The sequence below is a fragment of the Psittacula echo genome (assembly GCF_963264785.1).
Source record: "Psittacula echo genome assembly, chromosome: 23".
NCBI classification, from domain to species: domain Eukaryota; kingdom Metazoa; phylum Chordata; class Aves; order Psittaciformes; family Psittacidae; genus Psittacula; species Psittacula echo.
The window spans coordinates 6,161,273-6,185,081 of record NC_137748.1 but is presented as its reverse complement, the minus strand read 5'-3'; the positions used below and the strand labels follow the sequence as shown (position 1 = coordinate 6,185,081).

Below are 23,809 nucleotides of genomic sequence, written 5' to 3'. Positions count from 1 at the left end.
TTTCTCTGTCCCCCTGCATTCAGAATTCACCACTCAGCCCAGGGATGGTTTTAAACCTTATTCCCCTCCCAGTTCTCTCCTTTTCCTGGCCTTGCTGAAATAAACAGTTGGATGCTGCTCCAGCGTGTTTTTCAGCATGTTTCTTCTTTCCTTTCCCCACTCCACCCTCTTCACCATTATCTTGTGCTTGGTAAAGACATTAATCTGGTCCAGGAACAAGTGGTACTCACTGGGGGTTTCCAGGCTGGCTGATGCCTCCGGGTAGATCAGAGCTGTGTGTTTGGTTTTGCTGGGACAGCAGCACTCGTTTTGGGAATGTGAGGAAGGAGATGCCTCTATGCCATAGAACACCAAATATACTGGCTTGGATCCCTGAGATTTGGGGAAGGACGAGGACGAGGTCCCCAGGTACAAGAGACCCCAGACATGTCCCACATCATGCCCTGGGCAGACCCAGACCTGCAGAGCTCATCCTGATTTCCAGACAGTTCCATGCTGGTGTGGGTGCCAGTGCCCCCCAGTGGTGGACCTTGCGGTTGTAGGTGCTGCGGATGTGCCGCTGGATGCAAAGAGCAGTTTCTACCCAGGGTTTTCCATGGCTTTCCTCCCTCTGGCCTCTCCCCGTCGAGCCAGACCCGGGTTATTGTCCTCAGGGAAAACAGAGAAGGGGATTTGCTGCTCTTTGCCTGCAGCACTGACAGGGACAGGACAGAGCTGAGCGAAGCTGCTGGTGTGCACAGGCCCCTCGTGCGTGTTGGCAGCTGGCAAAGCACCCCTGGCCCTGTCTCCCTGCTGCTTCCCCTCATCTCTTCCCTCAGTCCCACTCTGGCCACCCCAGGGTTGAATTTCCACCTGAGCTGTGGTGCTCTCGGAGGCTGTAACCTTGTTGTGGGGACCAGCAGCAGGGAGGCTCCTGGCTTGAGGTGTCCCAGCCCTGCAGCAGTAACGCCCGGGTGAGGCCACATCCGCCGTGCTGGGAGCAGGCACCTTTTGTGTGTGCTGGCAGCAGGTCCTTGCTGGACTTGCCCAGTAAGGCTGAGTTCAGGGGGAGTTTTCATGCTTTAGGCTGATCACATCACCTATGGGGCTGCCATGCGTCCTGGGAGGATGGGCAGTGCCCTGGCACAGGCTCCCAAAGAGATTTGCTGCTCAGGCTCAATTTGCTCGCTCCAGCATAGCAGTATAATGGTTTCTCACTATAGCAGCCACTGTGTCCCAAGATCATCACCTCTGCAGGGGGGTGACAGTGGCCTTGGCCACCTAAAACTCCATCTGCGCGCTGCTCTTGGCTCACAGAGGGTGAACACCCGGCCCCTGCTCCCACAGCCGAGGAGCCAGGGCAGAAAGCTGGTGCTGGGCATTCCCCAGACCCCTGAGCTTGGTGGTGGGGATGATGGAGAGGAAGTAGCCAGGACCTGGGCTGGGCAAGGGATGGAAATGCCACTCGCTCTGCCATTGCCCAGAGCAGTGCGAGGGGCTGCGGGCGATGCTGGGCTCAGTGGAGCAGAGATGCTCCCCTGCTTCCCGGCTCGCTGGAAGCTGCAAGCAAGTTCCCGTTGGAAATTCCTCCACGTGAGCATGAGTTCACACCACGTCCCCAGCACCCGGTGAGTAACCGCGGCCTCAGCAGTGCCGTGCAGGGAAAGGCTCCTCAGCGGGGCTGTCCCAGCACAAGTCAGCTGCTTTGGTGGTGAATCTGCATCCAACGGTCATGAATTCCTGACCCCGAGGGGGTGGCAGGGCTGGGACAGCTTCATCTCTGCTCCTGCCATGTGTGTGCTCTCTTTGACTCATGACAAAGGGGGAAGCAGTGCTTGAGGAGCCAGCACCAGCCTTCCTCTCAGGGTGCCTCGGCTTGAGCCCGCTCCCTGCACCATCCCCAGGGCTGGGCTCTGCCTCCAGCCCCCATTGGCATTAGCAGGGCTCACTCTGTGTTTTGGGGGCTCCAAAGCAGGTGCTTTGGTGATGCCAGGGAAGAGGCAGCACAGGGAGGCTCTGGTGCGGTGCTGTGGGCTTTGGGTCAATGCTGCAGGGAACAGGCAGCTGGATGGAGAGTTGGGACATGTCTAACCCCGGGATGAGGTCAGGTCCTGGCTGCTCCCGGGCTTTGCTGCAGGGACAGACGCTGCTGCAGGCAGTGGAGGAGCCATGCGGGGCTGGACTTAGGCTGAGTCCTGCATGGAGCTGGCACCTCTGCCTGGGGCTGGTCTTTACCGTTAGCTCGGAGCAAAGAGCAGGACCTGGCCCTCGGCCTTCCCAGCTCTGTCAATATTTGCCGGCAGCAGCCCCATGCTTGGCACTGGCTCCTGCTCTTCACCTTCCAGGAAGGGGCTGGAGCGGGAGAAGGGGTTTCCTGTAAGCACTGATAAGCTGGAGCAGGAAGGAGCTGTGGCGCTCACTGGTTGCTCTCCTGAGAGCCACCACAGCAGCGTGTGCACCAGAGACCAGCGTGGGCAGGATGGTGGCAATGGGCTGGCATGGGGCTCCGTGCTTGGCCCTTCCCAGGGCTGGGAAAACTGGGGGAGGGCAGGAACCCCAGGCACCCACTGGGGTCAGGCTGAGTGTGGTGCGGGGATGCCAGCGGTCATGGGACGTGAGCATGGGACTGGTGGGAGGAAACGGGGTTGATGCAAGGCTGGGAGCACAGGGACAGCCCAGGGGGGATGCCCAGGTTTCCTTGGCTTGGCTTGGCTTTGGTTTTCATCCTCTTTGCCTTTCTCGGTTCTGGAAGTCCCATCCCATTGTGGCAACTCCAGGAGGGCTCCAGGCACATCCCTGGGCAGCTCTAGGACAGATTCCCTTTGCGGCGGCAGCAGCAAAAGAGGGACCGCAGCGTCCCCGCTGCCACCAAGCGCAGAGCGCAGAGCACAGAGCCCTGAGCGCTCCTGCACCCTCCCGGCACAGCGCAGGGATGCTCAACGCTGCCGGCGGCTCCCGGTGCGGTGCCGGTGCCCCCGGTCGGTGCTGCCGGCGCTCAGCTCCGGTGCTTTCTAGGAACCGGCTCTTGCCCAAGTGCTGGTGCTAGAGGAAGCCGCCACCCCCGCGGCAGCCTCATCCGGTCCCCCCACCGCGGGGTCCCGGCTCCGAGAGCAGTGCCGCGTTGGAAACTCCGGGGCCGGACAATGCCAGCAGCCACGGGCCGGTCCCAAAGGATGCTGTTCCCTTGTGCCCCGTGTCTCTGTCCCCGTGTCCCCGCGCCCCGGCCGCACATCATCATCCCCCCCCGCCTCTCCGCAGGCAGCACAGGCAGAGAGCCGAGCTCTGGAGCGAAAATAGTTTATTTCCATTTATATTGTGTATAAAACCGAGCAGGGTTGTGTCTGTGGGGCTCAGGCAGCAATAAATACAGTACAAAACACGCCGGGATGGGCTGGGAACCATCCCATACAGCTCCGGGAACCGTGAGATCGGGAGATGAATGAGAATAACTTAAACTGCAATAAATACATCGGGTTTAGCAGGGAATGGGGATGGGCGGTGGAAAAACCTCATCGTGGGAAGCTGCTGCCTCCCTACGGCACCTCCCTACTCCCCTCCCTCTTCCCTAATGACTAATAAATATTAATGTAACTATGCCAACGGGAAATGATACCGGTCAGGTCTGTCCCTGCAGCCCAGGCAGGGAAATTTTGCTCCAAAGCTTCTCCATCCACGGATGAAGCCGGTTTCCCTGTGGGATGCAGCACGCTGAGCCCTCGGGGAAGCCCATGGGGGCTCAGCCCAGCACCTCGTAGCAGAGATACACTTTAGTTTAAATATTAAACAAGGGCGATGCTGCGCACGGGTCCGTGTGCGGTGGCAGCGCAGGGCCGGTGCCGGGCAGCATTCCCGTCCGGAGAGAGGTTAAATAGCCATAAATATTAAATAGGCGGGGAAGCCGGGAGCTCCCGGGAAGGGCGCCAAGGCTGGGACACAAATAAATAGGGAGAGGTAGTGCGGGGCCGGGGTCAGAGGTGCGCGAGGTGCCGCAGCGCCCGGTACGCCGTCTCCAGGAACCGCTGGAAGTCGGCCAGGATGAAGAAGCTGCCGACCTGGTGGTGGAAATGGGAGGAGAAGGCGGGGAGGGGACTCCGGGCCTCCGTGGGGTACGTCACTGTGGCCAGGCTCAGGTCTTCCATCTGTAACTGGACAGAGACAGAGGCATCAGCTCCGGGCCCTGGGAGCATGGCAGCAGAGCTCCATGGAGGCACAGAGTGAGTTGGGTTGGAAAGGACCTTAAAGCTCCTCCAGCTCCAACCCCTGCCACGGGCAGGGACCCCTTCCACTGGAGCAGCTTGCTCCAAGCCCCTGTGTCCAACCTGGCCTTGAACACTGCCAGGGATGGGGCAGCCACAGCTTCTCTGGGCACCCTGTGCCAGTGCCTCAGCGCCCTCACAGGGAAGAGCTTCTGCCTAAGAGCTCATCTCAGTCTCCCCTCTGGCAGGTTAAAGCCATTCCCCTTGGCCTGTCCCTACAGGCCCTTGTCCAAAGCCCCTCTCCAGGTTTCCTGCAGCCCCTTTAGGCACTGGAGCTGCTCTAAGGTCTCCCCTTCAGGAGCCTTCTCTTGTCCAGGCTGCCCCAGCCCAGCTCTCTCAGCCTGGCTCCAGAGCAGAGCTGCTCCAGCCCTCGCAGCATCCCCATGGCCTCCTCTGGACTCACTCCAGCAGCTCCACGTCCCTCTTGTGCTGCTGCCTCAGAGCTGGATCAGGACTGCAGGGGGGGTCTCCCTAGATCACAGCAGAGTGGCAGGATCCCCTCCCTGAGCTGCTGCTCACACTCTGGGGATGCAGCCCAGGATGTGGTGTCCTCGCTGTGCCCATCCTGTCCCCCAGCTCCCCTCACCTGATGCTGGATGTTGGAGGACAGGTTGGCAGCATCCAGCTGCAGGCTCTCCACCAGCGCAGCGTGCCCAGGCAGCAGCTCCAGGATGGCATCGAGGGAGCTTTGGTAGGTGCGGAGCCCCTCTCGGATCTGGCTGAAGCAGGCTTCCTGCGGGGTGCATGGCGTGGTCAGCTCGGCACGGCCACTGCGGCACCGGCAGGGCTGAGCCCGGCCAGCTCGTGGCACGGGTGGGCTGTGGCACTCACCGCCTGGAAGCTGCGGCCTTGGCACCGCTCCATGGGCACCTGTGCGATGCTCAGGTCCTGCCGCAGCAGCAGCAGCTCTTCCTCCTTGCACAGCTGGAAGGTGTCGCACTGTGGCCAAGGGGGGACGTGGTCAGAGTGGGTGAAAGACCCCATCACCCCCAACTCCCATCCCGGGGGTGTGGGATGTGGTAGACCTGGTGCCCAGTGTGATGGAAACGGGGCTGCCCCTCTGGTTTGTGCCCTGGAGCGGTCTCCAAGAGAGCAGCAGCCCTGTGCACGGCCACAGCCCCTGAGGGTGCCCTGGGTGAGCAGTGAGGTGCGAGGGGTCAATAAGGATGAGGAGGGGACGGCCACCGGTGCCACCCCAGCGCGGTGCCCAGGACTCACCACCACGTGTTGCAGCGCAGCCACGTCCCCCTTGATCTTGCGGGTGAATTCCAGGTTGTTGCTGAGGAAGATGAGGAACCTCTGGTCCCCCGAGAGCTCGGCCAGCGGCGCCCCAAGCAGCGCCTGCCACGGCACCCACAGCAGCAGTGCCAGCACGCCTGCGGGAACAGCGGCTCAGCACCCACCGTGGCACGGCCCCAGCCCTGCCACCGGGGATGGTGGCACCAACACAGCCTGGGGAAGGGGCAGGGACCCCGTGGATGGGGGAGATGGAGCAGGCGCTGCCTGTATGCTACCAGCCCCGTGGTGCTGGGGCCATCGGCTGCAGGCTTTGGGTGTGTGGGTGCAGCGGGTGCTACAGGTAGAATGGGTTTAGTGGGGGCTCTGGGAGCTGCGGGAAAAGTGGGTGCAGTGGGAGCGATGGGTGCATTGGGAATGATGGGTGCACTGGAAGCAGTTTAGCAGTGGGAGCAGTTGGAGCACTGGAAGCAATGGGAGCACAGGGAGCACTGGGAGCAGTGGGTGCAGTGGGAGCAGTTTTAGCAGTGGGAGCCAGTGGTAGCACAGGGAGCGATAGGAGCACTGGAAGCAGTGAGTGCAGTGGGAGCAGTTTTAGCAACGAGAGCACTGGGAGCAACGGCTGCAGTTTTAGCAGTGGGAGCAATGAAAGCAGTGGGAGCAGCTTTAGCAGTGGGAGCAATGGGAGCACTGGAAGCAGCTTTAGCAGCGTGAGCACAGGAAGCACGGGGCTGTGGGGCTGCAGTACTCACGGGTGACAGCGCACATGATGCCCAGCTCGGTGTCTCCTCCTGTGTGTGAGCGTGGCCCGGCCGATGCAGCTCCTGCCCCGGCATTGATCAGGGCCTTTATAGCGGCCCCGGGGATTCACACGGATGTGGCAACAGCCCCGGTTGCTTCATTGCCTTAATCACCAACATGCAAATCCGGGAGCGGGTGCTCGCTGCTGCCCACCCCTCCTGTCCTGGGGCTTTCCCGGTGGGCAGCGGGTGCCCCTCAGTGCAGCAGCACCCAGTGCCTGGTGGAGCCCTGGCACCGCGGTGGGTGCCCGGTGCGGGGCCGGTGGCTCGGTGACACATTAACCCGGCCCTCACCTCGCCGCCCAGGGCCCAGCACCGCGGGGTCACTCGCAGGTGATCAGGTGAGGGGACGGTGGCTCTTCACAGCCGGCATTCCTCTGGGATCAGCACCATTCCCAACCCATGGGGACACCTCCCCTGCAAGAGCCCCTCACCGCGGCGTCAGGGCAGGCAGCAACGGTGTGACCTTCACGGTGGTGGGAGCAGTTGGAGGTGGCCAAGGTGAGATCCCATCCAGGCACTCGCCCAGGGCCGCGGTGCCGGATCCTGCCTCCATGGATGCTGCAGGGCTGGGCTGTGCTCAGCATCCCCATACATGAGCGCAAGGGGCCTGACCCCCCTGGGCTGGGGCTGTCCCAACCAGCACCTTCGGGGAAGCATTGGCAAGGGCAGCCCTGGCACAGGGCCAGCTGCTCCCGCCCCACTGTGTCCCCATGGCACTGACCGGGTGGATTTGGCTCGTGCTGCTTCCCGCAAGTGCTTCCAGGAGGATTTGCTGGGTCGGTGCCAGCTGGGACGGCTCCTGCCCGGCACAGGCCAGGGTGTGGGATGCAGGGATCCGGGCAGGGTGACCCCGGTGCAGCGCTGAGCTCTGCACCCAGCCTGGGTCCCATCACTGCCCTCCTGCACGCCATGGGGATGGGGACAGGGACCATCGGGATGGGCCCCAGGGTCAGCACCAGGCTCTGGGAGCTGCTCCCACCTCTGGCTGGGGAAAGGAACCCCCCCATTGGTGGTTGCAGTCAATCTGTGAGCACCACCCAGGGCCTGGCACGAGGCTGATGTTAACTCTGAAACCTAATGATGACTTCCCTTCCTAGACCTGGCACTACAGGTCCTGCCCTCAGGCTGTGTGAAAGGACCTTGGTAGAGGAGCCTGTTTATAGGGAGGACACCCCCCAACTCTGCATGTGTCCTCCCCAGAGCCACTGGAAACCATGGCCCTCCTGCAGTCGGTGCCCATGGAGGGGGTTTGGTGCATTGTGCCCATAGGGGTCACCCCGGAGAGGAGCTGACATCTCAGCAGATCTGTGCTTTCAGGAATCAGGGTGGGGGGGCATGAATCAGTGCTTGGTGGGGCCCAAAGTCCCCGTCAGCTTTCCAGGGAAGGAAGGAAGGAAGTGGTCACCAGACCCGAAACCCTGTGGGTGGGTGCTGGGGCACGAGGGCAGCACAAAACCCCCTGGGACCGGAGCTGTCCAGCCCTGGGGACTGTCCCCAGCATCCGCCCCACTGCGGTTCTGCCTCGTGGTCACCCTTCCTGTGCAGAGCCTGACCCAGGCACCATCAGCCCCTGCCCAGCATCCGTAAGTGAACGCTTCCAGAGTGTCCCTTGTGTTCCCAGTGCTGGATCCAGCTCTCACCTTCCCCGCTCTGCCCCAGGGGTGGCCTTAGAGCGGTGACAGGCTGTCCCCTGGCCAGCCCCACGCTTAACCCACAGCCCATAGGCAGGCATGGACACACTGGGAGACTCATGGATGTCCCTGGACAATGAGCCACAATGGTGGTGGGACCCACTTGGCACAGCTGCAGCCCCCATCACTCCCCAGCACTGGTGTCTGTGAGGCACAAGAAGGACCCAGCCTGATCCCCTCTGCCCTTCCCAGCAGGATGCAGCGGGGGGGGCTCAGCCCTCTGTGCACCTGGTGTTTTCCCCACTTTTATTTTAAAAGTCATAATTGAAGCTTAACAAAGTTTGACCCCATCATCGCTGCGAGAGCTGGGGGCACCCGCCCCGGCTCTGCGGCCCCAGGTCAGGGGCTCCTCTGTGCAACCACTGTGACCACAGGAGACCTTAAAAGAATGCTGGGCTATTGGGGAAGGGGGATCCCGCTGCAGGAAGCAGGGGGCTGGGAAGAGGCTGCATGCCCAGGGATCCCCCCCACCGGACAGACATGCAGGTATCTATAAAAGAAAGGGGCCGGGGCCGTGCGGGGGAAGCGCCGCTCAGGCAGCATCTGCCCTAAGGACACCTAAAAAAGTAGAGCCAGGCCAGAGGCTCACGGGAAGCCATCATCGTCGTCCTCTGCCATCTCCTTTGCGAACTCCAGGTCCTGCTGCTCGCGCTCCCGGCGCTCCTGGAAGGCAAAGGCCAAAGGAAAGGGTTGGTGGGGGCTGGGGCCAGGAGTTGCGTCCGTGCTGCAGCCTTGGCGGTTGCAGAGGAACCCCCCCTCGCAAAGAGACCTCACCTCTGCAGATTCCAAGTCTTTGTTGTAGGATTTGGGTGGGAACCTCATGGCCTGGAAAACAAAGAAGGGACTGCATCAGAGACTGCAGCAATAGGACAAGGGGTGATGGGTTCAAACTGAAACAGGGGAAGGTCAGGCTGGAGATAAGGAAGGAGCTCTTCCCTGTGAGGGTGCTGAGGTGCTGGCACAGGGTGCCCAGAGAAGCTGTGGCTGCCCCATCCCTGGCAGTGTTCAAGGCCAGGTTGGACACAGGGGCTTGGAGCAAGCTGCTCCAGTGGAAGGTGTCCCTGCCCGTGGCACGGGTTGGAACTGGATGAGCTTTAAGGTCCCTTCTAATACAAACTCTTCTATGATTCTAAGAGGAGAAGCTCCTCGAGTGACGCCCCTGTCCCCTCAGTCAGGCCCTGCAGCCCCTCACACCTTGACGGACATGTTGTGGATGTCGAGGCAGAAAGAGATGCGCTGGTGAAAAGCCAACTGGGGCTCCCGCGTGGAGTAGATGTCGATCATCTCCTTGGACTGGACGTAGCCCTTCTCGTGGTTAATGCTGGCCTCGATCACGCCGTCCCGGATGGCCTGCAAGCCAGAGCGCGGGTCAGGGCACCAGCTGGCTCCCGGGGCTAAGCTTTAGGGGGAAGGGAGGAGCTGGCTCCTGTGACAGGAGCGGTGAGCTCAGGCCGCAGTGCAGAGAGAGGGAATGTGGTGCCCTGCGTGTCCCCAGCAGCCCTTTGGAGGGGCCTCAACCTAAAATCAGCGACTGCCCCAGGGAAGGAGCCTGCTGCCAGAACCGGGGACTGTGGGCAGCCCAGGATGCAGAGGGACAGGACTTGATGCAGGTACCTTGGCAACAATGAACTCTGCGTCCTCTGGACTGTCCAGCTGCAGCTTCTGGGCGATGTCAGCCAGGGAGATGCGAGAGTAGGACAAGCTGATCATCCGGACACCTGCGAGGAGGGACAGGAGTGCAGCCCCCTGAGCCAGGCAGCCCAAGGGTCCCCAAGCACCATCCCTGCAGGCTCCTACCCGTCTTGATGACGTTGTGCCTCAGACGAATGATCAGGGTGTAGGTACCATCGGCCTGGAACTTGTCCCCAAACTGATCAAGGACTTGGTTGAACTTGGCCAGGTTCCCAGTCCTGACAGCTGGAGGAGAAAAGGTGTTTGTCAGGCAAGGAGAATGAGGAAAGCAAGGAGAGCAGCTCCAGTCCTCCGAGAGCTGCCTCCTCCCCCTCCCCACACAGAGCCTGCAGCTGAATCCCCTTGAGAGGAGAGGGAAGAAGTCCCCACTACCCCCATTCCCAAGGCTTCCTGCTCCCCCAAAGCCTGGGACATGGCTCAGGGAGCTGCCTGTTGTACCCTGAGTCAGGAGGAAGTAGGGCATGAGCGAGCGCTTGAGGGAGGGTTGTCTGAACTGGAGCCTGTCCGGGATCTCCCCCAGCAGCAGTTCCACCACGATGAGCAGCTTGTGCACCTGGAGCAGAAAGAGACCACATGAGCTGCAGCTTCCATGAGGATCCAGGAGGATCTGAACCCCCTGAGCTTCCCATCCCTGCTCACTGTCTGCTTGAAGCCGACGGCTGTGTGCTGCGGTGCCTTCCGCAGGGCGTTCGTCATGGTCCTCCGTGCCTCCGAGTACTCCAGCTGGATGGCCTTGATGCGCCCTGCGTTGAGACAGGTCACAAGGGGCTTGGAAAAGTGAATCCAACTGGATCCACTGGATCATATCCTGCCTGGAAACCCCATCTCCAGCTGTTCCACTGGGTTCTGTGCAGAAGCAGAGCCCTCGATCTCGGGCACAGCCCAGGCACAGGACCCTCTGTCTCACCTGTGTAATAGAGGTACCGAGCCCACTCATTGTTGTTGGCCTGCTCAGGAAACACGGACTTGGAGACGAGCTTCTCGGCCTGGTCATAGAGGTTGTAGTGGAGATAGTTCCTCAGCAGCAGGTTCAGGAGGGTGGCCTGGCCGTCAGCGTCGTGCCGCAGCGTGGCCGTCCGGAGCCGGGCGTGCAGGAAGCTGCAGGGAAGGGAGGGAACGTGGCAGGGAGGAGGAAAGCAGCAGCCCTGGCTCTTTGGGATGCAGGCCCCAGCCTACCTCCTGACCACGTCGAGTTTGTTCAGGAACTCATAGATGCGGGAGTGGTAGTAATAACATTTTGCCACCACCAGGTCAAGGGCCCGGCGGTTCTGGGAGCTGATCTTTTGCATCAGGTCATCAGACACCTTCTGAGCCTGCAGGAGGGGAACAGAGCTCAAGGTGGAGGAAGTGATGCTCTGAAGAGCAGGGAGGCTGCCAGGGCTGTGGGACTGAGCCCAGGGCTGCCTCCAGACACAGCTGGAACAAAGGGGAACACACTCATGCGTGTCCCTGGGGTTCTCCAGACCCTGCCTGGTGCAGTAGCACCACACAAAGAGCTCAGCTCCCAAGCTGGCAACTCAGGGGACCTCACCTCTGGGTATCGCTTGCTGTTCATCAGGTAGATGACCAGGAGCAGCTGCAGGTAAGTCTCCACTTCTGGCAAGAGCGGGGCTGAGGCCGCCTTCCCCGTGCGCGGGCGAAACTGCAGCTCAGCTTCCGTGTCCATGGACTGAGGGCAGAGACATTGCTGGATGCCTGCCCCCCCCCCAGTGCCACCTCCACCTGCAGCGAGGCCCAGCCCGGTGACAAGAGTGTGACAAGAGCCAGCCCAGCTGCTGGCAGCACAGCCCCAGCATCCCTGAGCTCCCGGTGCCATCCCAGCCCACCCAGCAGCACTGCAGAGGTTCCTCAGTGCAGGGGAAGGCGTCCCTTCTGCCCGTACCTCCTCCAGGAAGCCGAGGAGGAAATCCCGCATGGTGCTGTTGGAGGTGAAGAACCCGTGGATGGCTTTATGGAGCACGTTGGAGTTGAGGCGGCGGGAGGTGGAGGGCAGGGCCCGCAGAGCCCGCAGGACATAGCGCGGCTCCTTGCCCGACACAGCCTTTTCCAGCTGCTTCACGTGCTCCTTGATGTCTGCGGGAGCACCGGGAACAGCCTCACCCAGAGCAAAGGCAGCGCCGGATCCCTCTGTCTGCTCATGGCACCAGGACTGTGGGGTCCCCAGGGCCCCCCCACCCCTTCTCCATCCTCCCTCTGCAGCCCCTCTGGATCCCACCGTGGCTCTTCTGCAGCTCCCCCCACCCCATGCTCCTAAGGGTGCCCCCCTCAAACACAGCTTTCCGCTTCCCTTTTCCTTTTAATGCTCTCACAGCTCCCTTTCCCCACCGATACCCTTTCCAGCATACCCCAGTACCCCCTCGTCCTCACCCCACACTACTCCCTCCTCTTTAAGGACCCCCCCATTACCCTTCCTCCTCCTCAAGGACCCCCCCATTACTTGCGCCTCCTCAAAGACCCCCCCATTATCCTTTCTCCTCCTCCTCAAGGTCTCCTCCATTACTTCCTGCTCCTCAAGACCCCCCTCCAGCCTCCCTTACAGCCCCCCCATTCCCCTCCTCTCCCATCTCCCCCCTCCCCAGCCCTACACAGGTCCTTCATTGAGGCTCCCTATAGTGATCCTTCTCCCTTTCCTAGCCCCCCAGCCCCACGTTACACGGACCCGGTGCCCCCTGCTATACCCCGCAGCCTCCGTCTGTCTTCCCCCTCTCACCCTCCAACGTGACGGCATCGAGCTCCCGCTGCGGCTGCCGCTCCCCGCCCGTGTCGGCGGCCGCCGCCTCCTCCTGCATCTCCACGTCGGGGGGCGCGGGCGGCGGCCCCTCGGGGGGGGCCTTGGCCTTGTCTCGGCGGCGGGACGGGGCCTCCTGCTTCATGACACTGCACCAACCGCGGGGCACGCCGGGAGCCGCCAGGCCCGGCCAGCCGCACCGCCCCGATAGCTAGACCCGCGCAGCCGAGCGCGAGCGCGAGAGCGTTCGGCTCCTTCCGTCGCGCCCGCTCGGGGATTTCCGTCACACTCTCGGGTGTCTCCGGACCGCGCTCGGGTATTTCCGCGCCGCCGCTCGGCTGTACCTGCCTGGCTCGCTGAGGTGAGGTGCGAGGGAGCGAGCATGGCCGCCGCCGCCGCCGCTTCCTTCTGTAGGGGCTCGGGGAAGCGGGGCTCGAGTTCCCCTCGTCCCATGGGCAGCTCCCCCCGTGCTGCTGGTGCCCCCCGGAGCCGTCAGTGGCCGCTCAGGTAGGCAGCGGTGTTCCTCGATGAGGGACCTTCAAGCTGAGGAGAGCCCGGCAGGCAGCAGCGCGGCGTTACCTCAGGGTAAAAAATGCCGTTTGAAAGTGTTCTGTTGGTCAGTAAAGAGCTTTATTTGTAAAGCAGTCATCAAAGTGTTTGTAATACAGTTCTGAAGCATAGCTTGCTCCTTACTGCTGCAAGTGGGGCGTGCATCTTTCAACTGCTCTGAGATCCCACTTAGCAGCTCGTTGAGCTGTGGTGTTACTAGGGAGGGATTGCTGGTGTGCTCCTGGGTGGTTGCATGAGCAGCTGTGGTAGTGCTTTGGGTTGTTGGGGAAAGCCAAGATCATGTAAAGCTCAACCAAGTGGTGTGTGGCCATTTGGGCTAGTGGGGTTTGCAGCTGGCATTCGGCATTCATGTGAGAGGAAAGAAAAAGCAGGTTTGGGATCTGGCTTCTGTAAGGTGTTTTCTTGCCTTGGGTTTGCTTTTAGAGTCATTGAGTGGTTTGAGTTGGAAAGGACCTTAAAGCTCATCTGGCTCCAACCCCTGCCACGGGCAGGGGCACCTTCTACTAGAGCAGCTTGCTCCAAGCCCCTGTGTCCAACCTGGCCTTGAGCACTGCCAGGGATGGGGCAGCCACAGCTTTTTTCCTTTGCCACTCATTTCAAAGCAGTGCGAGAGCCTCACCTATGCAAGGATGAAACTTGGAGAAAGAAGCTGGCTTGTGCTAAGAGACTTTCAAATACATGGTTAAGTGACTATCTTCAAATCATCCCTCATGGGAGGGCTGTGTAACCTAACGGGGGTTACTCAGAAGATCGAGGATGTACAGAGACACATACAGGGCTCCTGTGGCTGAGAAGGCTTCTTCTGTGCAAACAGCAGATCCGTCCTCGTGGAACTTCACCCCGCTCATCTCCATCATTGCAATGGTTAGTTGGTGTTCCCTCTCTCGAGAGAAGGAAAGCAAGCTGGGGTCTGTGCTGAACCCCCTCCCATATTCTCTCTGTCTCAAGATGCTCTCAACCTTCGTAGCAAGGATCAAAAGAAAAGGCAAAATCAGTATTTTAATATCCCATCTGTGGAAGTTGTTAAGTAAATGATCTCTTGGGTTTGTGAAGTGCTGCTCATAGGGGACTTTTCAACCTGACAGATTATTGTGTTTGTGTATTCAGTTCCTGGCTTCTTGGGAATTAATTATGGCCAAGGAATTAAAATTGTAGAATCATAGAATAGTTAGGGTTGGAAAGGACCTTAAGATCATCCAGTTCCAACCCCCCTGCCATGGGCAGGAACACCTCCCACTAAACCACGTCACCCAAGGCTCTGTTCAACGTGGCCTTGAACACTGCCAGGGATGGAGCATTCACAGCTTCCCTGGGCAAAATGGTGGGTTTTATGCTGTTTTCTTATTTAAAGCAGGAGCCAAAGAAGCCAGAGATCTCTGACCACCATTTCCAGCCATTTGGTGGTAGCTGGGCCTGATTGAATGCTGATTATCAGCAGAACAGTTGGTAGAAATCTTTGGCCTTCATGTCTTGGGGTGATTTTCCTTAAAGTCTTCTGATCCCTGTCACGTTTGAAGCAATTATTCCTTCCCTTTTCCCAGTGTTACCCTAAATTGTGATACTGCTACCTGTGTCATCATGTAAAAGTTGCTTTGCTTGAAATAACACACACACCCCCCCAATCCCTTCATTTGGGCCCAATGAGATGTATGTTCTCTCACCAGCTTAAGCTGTTGGGACACGATCCTGTTTTCCAAGGACTCGAGCAGCAGCAGGAGCTGATCCTCACTGAGCTCTGCGGAATTAAAACAGGTTGTGCCAAAACCCCACCACAACTGGAGCCAACCGGGGAGAAGTGAAGGGTGAGGGATGGTTTTCATGTGTTCTGGTGCTACTGACTTCTCTGCTAAACTGGCCAACAAGCCTTACCTTCTAAAGCATCAAGGGTGTAGGTGATGGCTGCTGCCATGCGGAGGAGAATGTGTGCTGAGGATTGCTGCAAGTGGCTCAGCAGGTCTTTTAAGGCTGCGCTTTCTGTTTTCAGCGCACCACTGTCACCTTCATCAAGAACTGCTTCCATCTAGGGGAGACAGGAGGAAACAGCAGGGTTTAAGAGGCTTGTGAGTCCGGGAGCTTGGGAACAGTCATGTAATATGTGTCTTCCCCTCCCTAAGCTATTTGTGAGGCTGTAATTGGGGCTTTAGCATTCACACTGGCTGCAGTTAAAGACAGGATAGGACATTTAAATGGTTTGATTCCTTCAAGTGAACCTGCTAGGCTCTACAGAGGACACATTTCTGCACTTGACTCTGTCCTGAGCACCTTCTTTGCCTGTATGGTGATGGAGACCAGGCATGCAGTGAGTGAAGGCTTTTTGGGTTGGTAATTGTGGTACAGGAGAGGTGGCTTCTGGGGCAAGAGGTGGATGTCTCTGTCTATAAATCCTGCTAGTAAGAAGAGTTTTGCTTACCTTGTGGCTCAGTTCTTGGAAGAGGTTCCTGTCTGCCATCACAGCTTTGATGACTTTTAATAAGATGATGGACAGCTGAGAAGACAATGTGGAGAGAACGTAACAATTCCTTTTAACTTCTGCCTCCAGTGCTCCTAATGTTCCTTGTGAGACATCTGAAAAGCAGAACGAGCCCAAATATCACTTCCAAACCAGGCAAGTTCATTGGCACCTTACATTTAGAATTTGCAACTCTTCTGTGAATACTTTCTTTTAAAGCAGTGTACAACTTTGAGTTGTCTGCTACAGCAGAGACACTGATTCTGGTGGCTTGTGTTTGGAGAGATTCAGTCTTGCCCAGAGGAGGGAGAAATAGTGTGAGGGAAAGGAGTAAAATGCATTTCTTACCATCAGATACAAGCCTGCGTGTAAGTTTTGCTGGGAAATAATGAAGATCTGCAACAGGAAAAAAAGGACATTGCTGAAAGGCTTCAAACTGGGGGGTATATTTTACCAGGGTGGTTGATTTTAAGCCTGAAGATGTTGGTGTCCCAGGTCTGAGATATCGCATGCTGGTTGTAGGTCAGGTTGTGCTCTTCTCTAGCGCACCTATTCATTTAAGACTCGTTATTCCTGAATCTCATTCCTTACTATCCTGTGCCTTTCATCAGGCAGTGAGTGTGTTAAAACACAAGGAAATTAATATGACAGCTTATACTCCACCAGATCCACGCAGGTGTGGGGAGCACAGGGGCAGAAAGCCAGATGTGCCCTTTCCAATCTTGCAGGATTTATGGAGCTCAGTCCTTTCTTTCTCTGTCCATCCCAGTGAAGGGGCAGCCACCCTGTTTGCTCTCTGGCCTTCTGAGGAGGAAAAGAAACCAAAACCAGCACTGCTCTGTGTCATTTCTCAGCAGGAGCTCTGCAGTTCCTGGAATTTGGAGCTGGGGCTTCCCTCTCTCATTCCTTATCACCTCCTTGAAGCTGCATCTCTTTCCCAGATAGCTCTTTGAACTTGTATGCTATGTACAGCTTTTTTCCTAGGGGGCTTCTGTCACTCAACGTTGTGTTAATGCCCTGCAGTGAACTGAGGGCAGCTGTGAGGCAGAATAATGCTTCAGAAAACATCTTTCCTCTTCTGTGGTGTTTCCCAAATGGAGGAGTTGGCAGTTTTTGGAAGTTACTTACCCCACGATGCATCTGAAATGGCCAGCTGGAATGCCCTGAAGGCCAGGGTGCAGCCTTTGGGTATGGTTATGCTTTGTGTGTTCTCTCTGGTGCCCTGGTTAGTGAAACATAAACGTGTTACCAGGCTTGAGGATGTGCAGAGGGTGGGGAAGGGCTGAATCCTGAGCCTGAAACCAAACCTTGACGCAGAACTTGATGTAAAGCTGGGCCATGAAGTTCCCGTCTGCCTCAGAGATTTCCTGATAGCTGGCCTCCTCCAGGGTTTCTATGGTCTCATGAACCACATACAAATTCTGGCCTGTTTTCTGTAGTTGTTGAATGAAGGCATGATTTGTATTAATTTTCCTAAAAGAGAAAAAAGGTCCTGGTTTAGTTGGGACAGAAGTCCTGTGGGGCTGTATGCTTGTCTTACATGAAAATATCACTGTGTTTGCGGCTTCTGGGGGAAAAAGGTGGCAGAAAATAGGCTTGAAATTCTTGTGGTCCTCAATGCATTCCTCTTCTCTGAGGGGCAGTGAGGTGGTGACCTGGCATATCGGATGAATGGTGTGTCATGATCTAACTGCTCCTTTCCAGGCACAAACAATGAGAGAAAAGGACTTGACTCCATCTTGAGGTGTTCCTGCTTTCTGAATGGCAGAGAGTTCTATAAGCATTACAAAGCTTGGTGAGGAGTCTTCATCACCTCTCTTTCCTGACCTCTGGAAATCTGCCTGCTCAGGGAGGATGCATGCTCCCTGGTCTTGGGGTTTGGCTGTTGGAAAAACCATGGTGTGACCTGGCATGGGGCAGAGGAAGATGACCCTTTGTGCCTGCCTTACCTTTCTGTTTTCAGTGCCTCAAGTTTTGTTGGTGGTATGTGGTTCTTCTGCAGCTTGATGGACCACTCGCTGGCCAAGGAGGCAGCTCCTTTCACCTCTGCTCTTGTGGGGTCAGCAGAAAGGATGAGATTCCCATCAATTCTGTCAGTGCCACTCTTTTTGATTAGAAATTGCCTTGAATCTTGTTCACCTCCACTGGGAATGAGGGACTCTGAAATCATTCCATGCATTTGCTTAAGCATGATTACACAGACTCAATATTACAACTATTTGTGCACAAGAAAGATGAAACATGGTGGAGTTCAGCCCCAAATGTTTTGTCTGTGGAAACTGTGAGCTTAAGATTGATAAATGTGGCCTTTACCTGAGCTTTTACCATCCTGTCCGGGCAGCAGCACATCCTCCAGTCTGTACCATGTCTGTTTGTAGCAGGGAGATGGGTGGAATACGGTTTTTCTTTTTCTTCTCACTAGGCAGAGGGGTCTGAAATGTTCATGGTCCAACATGCTGCGAACTGGGACCAGGTCTCCATCTGAATCCATTTGTTTCACTATGGATTGGGTGACTTTTTTAAACATCCTGTTGCAGCTGGATGAATTTTTGATCCACAGCAACGTAGACTTGTGCCTTAGGAAGAGGCAAGACAAGTTAAGCTGATGTGAAGGGTTAGCCAATGTACAGGAGAGGTTAGTGTTAAGCCGCTTGCTGAACAATGTTACTGTTTATTCATGCTTACTCAGCAAATGCGTGCTCAACAGTTATTGTGCTTGCTGGAACAGGGTGGGAGGACCAAGGCTATTGATAAGAGGAAGGATCAGTAACTCAGTTCCTGCTCTCTGGATGCCTAAACCGGCTGAAATCAGCTTTGTGGTTTGGGCAGTGACTAAATCACCAGGGAACATGCGCGATGACTAGAGGTGAAAAAGGAAGGCTCTTTACTTCATCTTGAGACCCTCGCCCACGACCACCAGGAGACACTACGCAAGCAAGGAGCTTTTACTTCATCAGAATACGAGAGGGGATAGGTCATGAATATGTCTAAGTGTGCTGTGTAACCTCATGAACATGTATAAATACGAAGGAGAGCAATGCTGAGGTATGCATGCCTTTGGAGGAGTGATCCCCCATGCGTCTCAGCACTGAATAAAGCATACCTACTTTACAACTTTAACGAGTTGTGGAGTCTACCCGCCTATCAAAGCCAAATTACTTGAAATACAAGGTGAAGGATGTAACAAAACTTGTTGTTTTAATTAGGAAGAACTCTTCCAAGTGGATAAGCACCCCAAAAACCCCATGTTAGTCCAAGACACAGCTTGAACCGGATGGTTTATAGGAAAGCATTTGGAGAGGTAAGAGCATGAAGCTCATTTCGACTCACCATATCCTTTGCCGATGAGCAAAGGTCATTTGGGAGCACCAGTCTTCAGCACTGGAGTCTCTTACTGCTCTTTCAGTTAAGCTATTTTGCTGCGTGTACCAGTACACACCATTAGCATTTTCATTACTGGACACTGCACCTTAACCTAGGACCTGTCGTGGTCCTAAATGCTTGAATCAGTTTAATTTGGTGCCCTGATGCAAGTTTGAAAGGAAAAAGGTTGAGCAGTTTCTTGCCGGTTTTTGCTGTTTCCCCTGTGCATTTTGTTGCTTGGCAGGAAAGAGCGGTGCTTCAAAATAAGAGCAGCACAAAAAAGCTTGTATTTGTGTCTTACTGGGAGAACGGAAAGTGCTGAGAGGTGAACAGTGTGTTATAAGTAGGAGAAGTATAAATGAAACCCAGAAGTGTTGTAAGTAGGGAAGTAGGAGACCTTGTTCAATGGCAAATCTCCCCCAAAATATAAAGAAATCCTCCCAGCACAGCTCCTTGGATGCGCCCTGGTGCTCTGCCTGTGTCGTCCCCCCCCTCCCCAAGAGAACTGGCTGTTTCCAATGCAGAAGGAGAATCACTGTTGGTTTCCTAACAGCGATTTTAATCTGGAGTTTGAGTTTTGCTTCAGTTAGTGTATAGAAGGGGTGACGAAGAACTTTGTATTGCATGTGATGGAACTAGGGATGGGAAATCATCTTGTGCTGAATGTGGGATCATTTAGGTAGCTCTGACAGGACTCATTCCCTTGGGAGACATCAACCAGAGATAAAAATGAAAGCAGAACAAAGTTTGCTCTACCCCTCATCAGGACCGAAAGCGCTTAAAAATATACTTGCCTGTTTGTGGGGTGAGTGGCTTCTCCTTCACGGGAAGGCAAAGTGCGGAGCGGTCCACGGAGCTTCCGAAATGGAGCAGCCTCTCAAGCAGCAGGCTGGGACCTGCTCTCTCCCTGCCTTTTTCGTCACTGATTCCGAAACTTCTGCTGAATGAGGCAGAAATACTTGTTGCTTGTGTAATTCTTCCTGTAAAAGCTAGTCACTGACCTGGGTCAAGCTGTTTGATTGGTTACAGTGGCTGTGGGTAACTTCTTCTACAGATAAGACATTCCTCTAGGACTGAATTTCCAGGGTGATTCTGGTTTTCATTCATACTCTGCCTGTTGGGATGAGGAGCAGAATGTCCCAAGTTTAGGAGGATTTCACTTTTGCCCGGGTATAGTAGTAGCTCATCAGGTGTGGTGCTGACAAGGGGACAATATGATGTTGCTGTAGGCACCTTTATGAACTTCTGTTGACTTATAGCTGATATTATAACTTACATGTGCACACATGCTGCCATGCATTAGGGCTTGTTGGTAGCAGAGGGGTTTGTGTGGCACACAGGTGCGGTTGCCTGCTGAGGGGTCCATTGTTGCTCAATCCATCATATGTTGGAATTGCCATGGAATTGACCCTCTACTCTGCTCTCTTGAGACCTCACTTGGAGTATTGTGTACAGTTCTGGTGTCCTTAACGTAAAAAAGACATGGAACTGTTGGAACAAGTCCACAGGAGGGCCACGAGGATGATCAGGGGACTGAAGCACCTCCTGTATGAAGATAGGCTGAGAAAGTTGGGGCGGTTCAGGCTGGAGAAGAGAAGGCTGTGTGGAGACCTCATAGCAGCCTTCCTGTATCTGAAGGGGGCCTATAAGGATGCTGGGGATGGACTCTTCATTAGGGACTGTAGTGTAGGACAACAGGTAACAGGTTAAAACTTAAACAGGGCAAGTTTAGATTGGATATAAGGAAGAAATTCTTTACTGTAAGGGTGGTGAGGCACTGGAATGGGTTGCCCAAGGAAGTTGTCAATGCTCCATCCCTGGTGGTGTTCAAGTCCAGGTTGGACAGAGCCTTGGGTGACATGGTTTAGTGGGAGGTGTCCCTGCCCATGGCAGGGGGGTTGGAGCTGGATGATCTTAAGGTCCTTTCCAACCCTAACTACTCTATGATTCTATGAAGTGTTTATTTGCTCTGCTGGTTTAAAAGCAAAACCTACCCCTGTAACAATGCAAGGACCCAAGCCCAGGTTTTTACAGGAATACTTTATTAGTTTCTCTTAGAATACTGTACAAAGGAGTAATAAAAATATTCACACTTTATTTTAGAAAGTTCTCTACATGAGACTCGTGTATCCACAGCAAAAAGAGGAAAAAACCCCTACAACTTTGTACAGTGTCAGAATATTCCCTTAAAACCCCAACTACTTCAACTGTTCCAGGGAGGCTACAGACACACAAACACTTGCATGCTGAAAAGAGATTATAGGCAATGATAAAGCAATGTCAGTCACAAGGAGAAATGTTAATGCATTGACAGTAGTAAGCAGCTGCTGGCCCTTTAGCAAGGGCCAGAACCGCGTGTCTATTAAAACAAAAAATGAAATCATGATTAAAAAGAAGTACTTGGGAATTCAGTAGCCCCAGATCTCAGCTTTGCTTTTCTCCGTTTTGTTTTTTAAAGGCTTTTTCCTGGTAAGGGTTGGGCTGTTGGCTATCCCGTGGGCTGCATTAAAGGCATTGCAGGACAGAAGCATCAGGCTGTGAGTACTCGATTGTTTTCTGGCTTCCCTGGTGCAGTAACTGCCATTCTGTGTAAATACCTGCGTGGCCCTGACTGTGGCTTAGAAGAGGCTTTGCCCAGGACAAGATGGGGCAGGGAGATGTCTTCTGCCAGTGCCTGTGAATGGTTCAAGTGGTGCTTTCCAGAGGCTTTTGTCCTTTGGCATCCATGGTAGAATGAAAAAGAAAAGCATCTGGAGTACCTGCTTACCCAGTAACTGCTTCTCAGGCACAGGACGGAGCCCGCCGTTAATTCTCTGGCTGAAGTTTGCCCTGGTCACTCTGCAGGAAGCCAGTAAAAGTTTGAGAGGCAAATCTGTCATGATCAAAATCCCATTTAAAACCAGTAACAATCGTCTCCTTCACACAGGTACTTGAAGAAAGCTCTACAGTCTGTATGAACAGACAGTCCTTGTGCTCACCTTCCGGTTCTCCATGCAGAAGGTGGGCTTCACCCTGGGATCACTGCTCTGGTGGCTGCAGGTATGGAAATCCCCCCTCCTGCCCACACTATCCTGATCTCCTTTTCTCAGGAATCACTTATCCCTTGAGAGTTTTAGCATTTTGACTCCACTCTTGTGCATGTGCAAGGGCAGCCTTCGAGTGCTGAACGTGCTTCTATGTGAATTTAACACGCACAAAGAAACTAAAAGTGGTTTCAGTTCCAGGAGACCCAGAACTGTGTCCAGTACTTCAGTACTACAAACCACTACAGTGGTGGTATCCAAGCGGAAGCTGAAATCGGGCACCACTTGCTCCTGTGATACGACAGGAAAGAGCCATGCAACTGGCACAGGGGGTGCTCAGCCAGCACCCCCCAAAACTCTTTCACTTCAGGTACCCCTAACAAGTTGCAATTGTGGCTGTGGTTTTAATTACAATTCACTTACGGTTTCTTTTCTAGTCTTGATTAATTCTCATACCTACCCTTAAGATGGGATCTTAAGGAAGATACCAGCAGATGTATAACTACTCAATTATTAATCTGGTGTAGATACTTACTTAACACACCCCACTATTACCATAAAACCTTCCGGTCTCACTTTCCCTATTTATCCAGTTTTCATTTATGGTCCCTTGATCGGATTAACTGTATGAGTCTGAGTTAATTTCAGTTATTCCATGGCATCTGTTGTAAAGAATGTCATTTGCCATGGAACACATCTGTGCCATTTTAATCCTTTGTGTGAAGAAGGTAAATCAGAAAAATTCCCTATCACAATTAAGGCTTTGCCTAACAAGGAGTTTTAAAATTCAGGCTTTAAAAACTGCGTTTTGGAGAAGTTTCTAATCCCACCCTGGTTTAGGATCGGATGTCCCTAGTGTCAGTTAACAGCACGAGGGACAAGTTCAGACCCTCAGCTGCTGTAATGCCACCAAGGCTTTCAAGAGAACTGCATGAAGTGCTGAACTCCACCGAGAAGAGCTGAGCCCTGCCTTCGATTCACACTTAGGCTAAAAATACCAAAACTCCTTTGACTTTGGGTAATGTGCATGTACTTAGAAGTAATCAGCATACATCTATACAGGAGTAATGGTTTTAAGGATACAGGGACTGTTTCTGTTGCAAAAAAACTTTGTTTTCTCTTTGTTTTCTACCAAAATATATCAGTAGTTTTGTTTTCTCTGGAGATTTACCAGTCTGAGCTGCGGGCAGACACTGAGATCTGTTAAAACAACATGCAGCCTGTGTTACAGACACAGCTGTAACTGAGGACAGTCACGCTACCTCTGAGGGCACTGATGCTATTGATCTCCCAGGCATTTCAAAGGTACTTGGCTGATTGAAATGTCTCTATCTTGAAAGCAGTATTAGTTCCCAAAAGTCATTGTCTAGTAGCTTAAAGAATATTGGCTTTAGGGCATATAGTACCTTAACTACAGCAGCAGTCCTTGCGTCGTGGTGGTTAAAAGCTTCAACCTCCCTATCCAGTAAATTGCACGTGTCAAACTGGACAACAGCACTCAGGTATCCAGGCAGATTCTTTCCTCTTCCCACCTTCTTGAAAACTTCTTTTCACTTCAAATATTTCCACTTATCCAACATTAAGTAATGATTCTTTCTGCATTCCTCTGTGAGGTACATGAAATGTTTTTCCCTTCTCTGCAGCAGTAAGTCTGAGATACAAGTAAAGCAGCTTGCCTAAAATTCTACCTGGAATAGTACTAGATCTTAGATGCAAACCTGAAGTTCCCACGTCCTATGCTCAGACCATCAAACAACAATGTCCTCTCCGAGCTCTAAAGCTAATGCAGGAACAAAAATGACATATTTAAAATGTTTATACCATTGTCCAAAGTGTGAGATAAGCACTAAGACAACAAAATAGAGGCTTTTACAGAGGAAGCATGGGGGTTCACACACTTCATCAACACAACCCAAAATTAAAAACAATGACTTTGAACAGGAGAAAGCTCTCTCAGACAGGGAATCTAAACCTGCAAACCTGCACCCTTTAGGTGGGAACTGAATGGGAAAAAGGCTT

At 54.6% G+C, this 23,809-nt stretch overlaps 3 protein-coding genes across 14 annotated transcripts; all 3 read right to left on the bottom strand.

Annotated features, from left to right (window-relative positions):
* Window positions 1-3,271: 3,271 nt before the first annotated feature.
* Window positions 3,272-8,063, bottom strand: CSF3 (colony stimulating factor 3). Of its 6 annotated transcripts, XM_080633377.1 has the most exons (6): window positions 6,224-8,063; window positions 5,454-5,611; window positions 5,261-5,366; window positions 5,067-5,174; window positions 4,822-4,968; window positions 3,272-4,124 (listed from the first exon to the last, which is right to left on the bottom strand). In XM_080633377.1, the coding sequence occupies exons 1-6, from the start codon at window positions 6,305-6,307 to the stop codon at window positions 3,948-3,950; spliced, it is 780 nt and encodes a 259-aa protein (XP_080489503.1). In that variant the 5' UTR covers window positions 6,308-8,063; the 3' UTR covers window positions 3,272-3,947. The 6 variants fall into 6 exon arrangements, with proteins under 6 accessions (XP_080489503.1, XP_080489500.1, XP_080489502.1 ...); XM_080633374.1 differs by having other exon boundaries at window positions 5,261-5,611; XM_080633376.1 differs by having other exon boundaries at window positions 5,067-5,366.
* A 134-nt stretch (window positions 8,064-8,197) lies between these two features.
* On the bottom strand, window positions 8,198-12,746 carry PSMD3 (proteasome 26S subunit, non-ATPase 3). The gene is made up of 12 exons (XM_080633373.1): window positions 12,368-12,746; window positions 11,540-11,730; window positions 11,189-11,326; window positions 10,834-10,970; window positions 10,565-10,755; window positions 10,297-10,400; window positions 10,096-10,210; window positions 9,763-9,882; window positions 9,580-9,683; window positions 9,160-9,315; window positions 8,740-8,790; window positions 8,198-8,628 (listed from the first exon to the last, which is right to left on the bottom strand). The coding sequence occupies exons 1-12, from the start codon at window positions 12,528-12,530 to the stop codon at window positions 8,551-8,553; spliced, it is 1,548 nt and encodes a 515-aa protein (XP_080489499.1). The 5' UTR covers window positions 12,531-12,746; the 3' UTR covers window positions 8,198-8,550.
* A 7-nt stretch (window positions 12,747-12,753) lies between these two features.
* GSDMA (gasdermin A) lies at window positions 12,754-19,726 on the bottom strand. Of its 7 annotated transcripts, none has more exons than XM_080633365.1 (12): window positions 19,562-19,726; window positions 17,718-17,980; window positions 17,354-17,564; window positions 16,712-16,877; window positions 16,533-16,626; window positions 16,068-16,208; window positions 15,753-15,800; window positions 15,366-15,520; window positions 14,825-14,975; window positions 14,617-14,690; window positions 13,730-13,914; window positions 12,754-12,995 (listed from the first exon to the last, which is right to left on the bottom strand). In XM_080633365.1, the coding sequence occupies exons 2-12, from the start codon at window positions 17,929-17,931 to the stop codon at window positions 12,878-12,880; spliced, it is 1,557 nt and encodes a 518-aa protein (XP_080489491.1). In that variant the 5' UTR covers window positions 17,932-17,980; window positions 19,562-19,726; the 3' UTR covers window positions 12,754-12,877. The 7 variants fall into 7 exon arrangements, with proteins under 7 accessions (XP_080489491.1, XP_080489488.1, XP_080489489.1 ...); XM_080633362.1 differs by lacking the exon at window positions 19,562-19,726 and adding an exon at window positions 18,735-19,555; XM_080633363.1 differs by lacking the exon at window positions 19,562-19,726 and adding an exon at window positions 18,735-19,555 and having other exon boundaries at window positions 16,068-16,205.
* Between the last annotated feature and the right edge of the window lie 4,083 nt (window positions 19,727-23,809).

Bases quoted from the DNA above. Each gene is read 5' to 3' on its own strand.
- CSF3 (XM_080633374.1), bottom strand. The intron at 5,175-5,260 runs GTCTACCACATC...CCTTGGCCACAG, and splicing joins TCCATCACACTGGGCACCAG to TGCGACACCTTCCAGCTGTG. The intron at 4,125-4,821 runs GTGAGGGGAGCT...GTCTCTGTCCAG, and splicing joins CCTCCAACATCCAGCATCAG to TTACAGATGGAAGACCTGAG.
- PSMD3 (XM_080633373.1), bottom strand. From the start codon at position 12,530: ATGAAGCAGGAGGCCCCGTCCCGCCGCCGAGACAAGGCCAAGGCCCCC. The intron at 10,211-10,296 runs GTGAGCAGGGAT...TTTCTGCTCCAG, and splicing joins CCGTCGGCTTCAAGCAGACA to GTGCACAAGCTGCTCATCGT. The intron at 9,316-9,579 runs GTACCTGCATCA...TCTGGCTTGCAG, and splicing joins CAGAGTTCATTGTTGCCAAG to GCCATCCGGGACGGCGTGAT.
- GSDMA (XM_080633362.1), bottom strand. From the start codon at position 18,763: ATGACCTTTGCTCATCGGCAAAGGATATG. The intron at 17,565-17,717 runs GTAAAGGCCACA...GAATGATTTCAG, and splicing joins ACAGGATGGTAAAAGCTCAG to AGTCCCTCATTCCCAGTGGA. The intron at 15,801-16,067 runs GTGGAGTATAAG...TTCCTGTTGCAG, and splicing joins CCCACACCTGCGTGGATCTG to ATCTTCATTATTTCCCAGCA.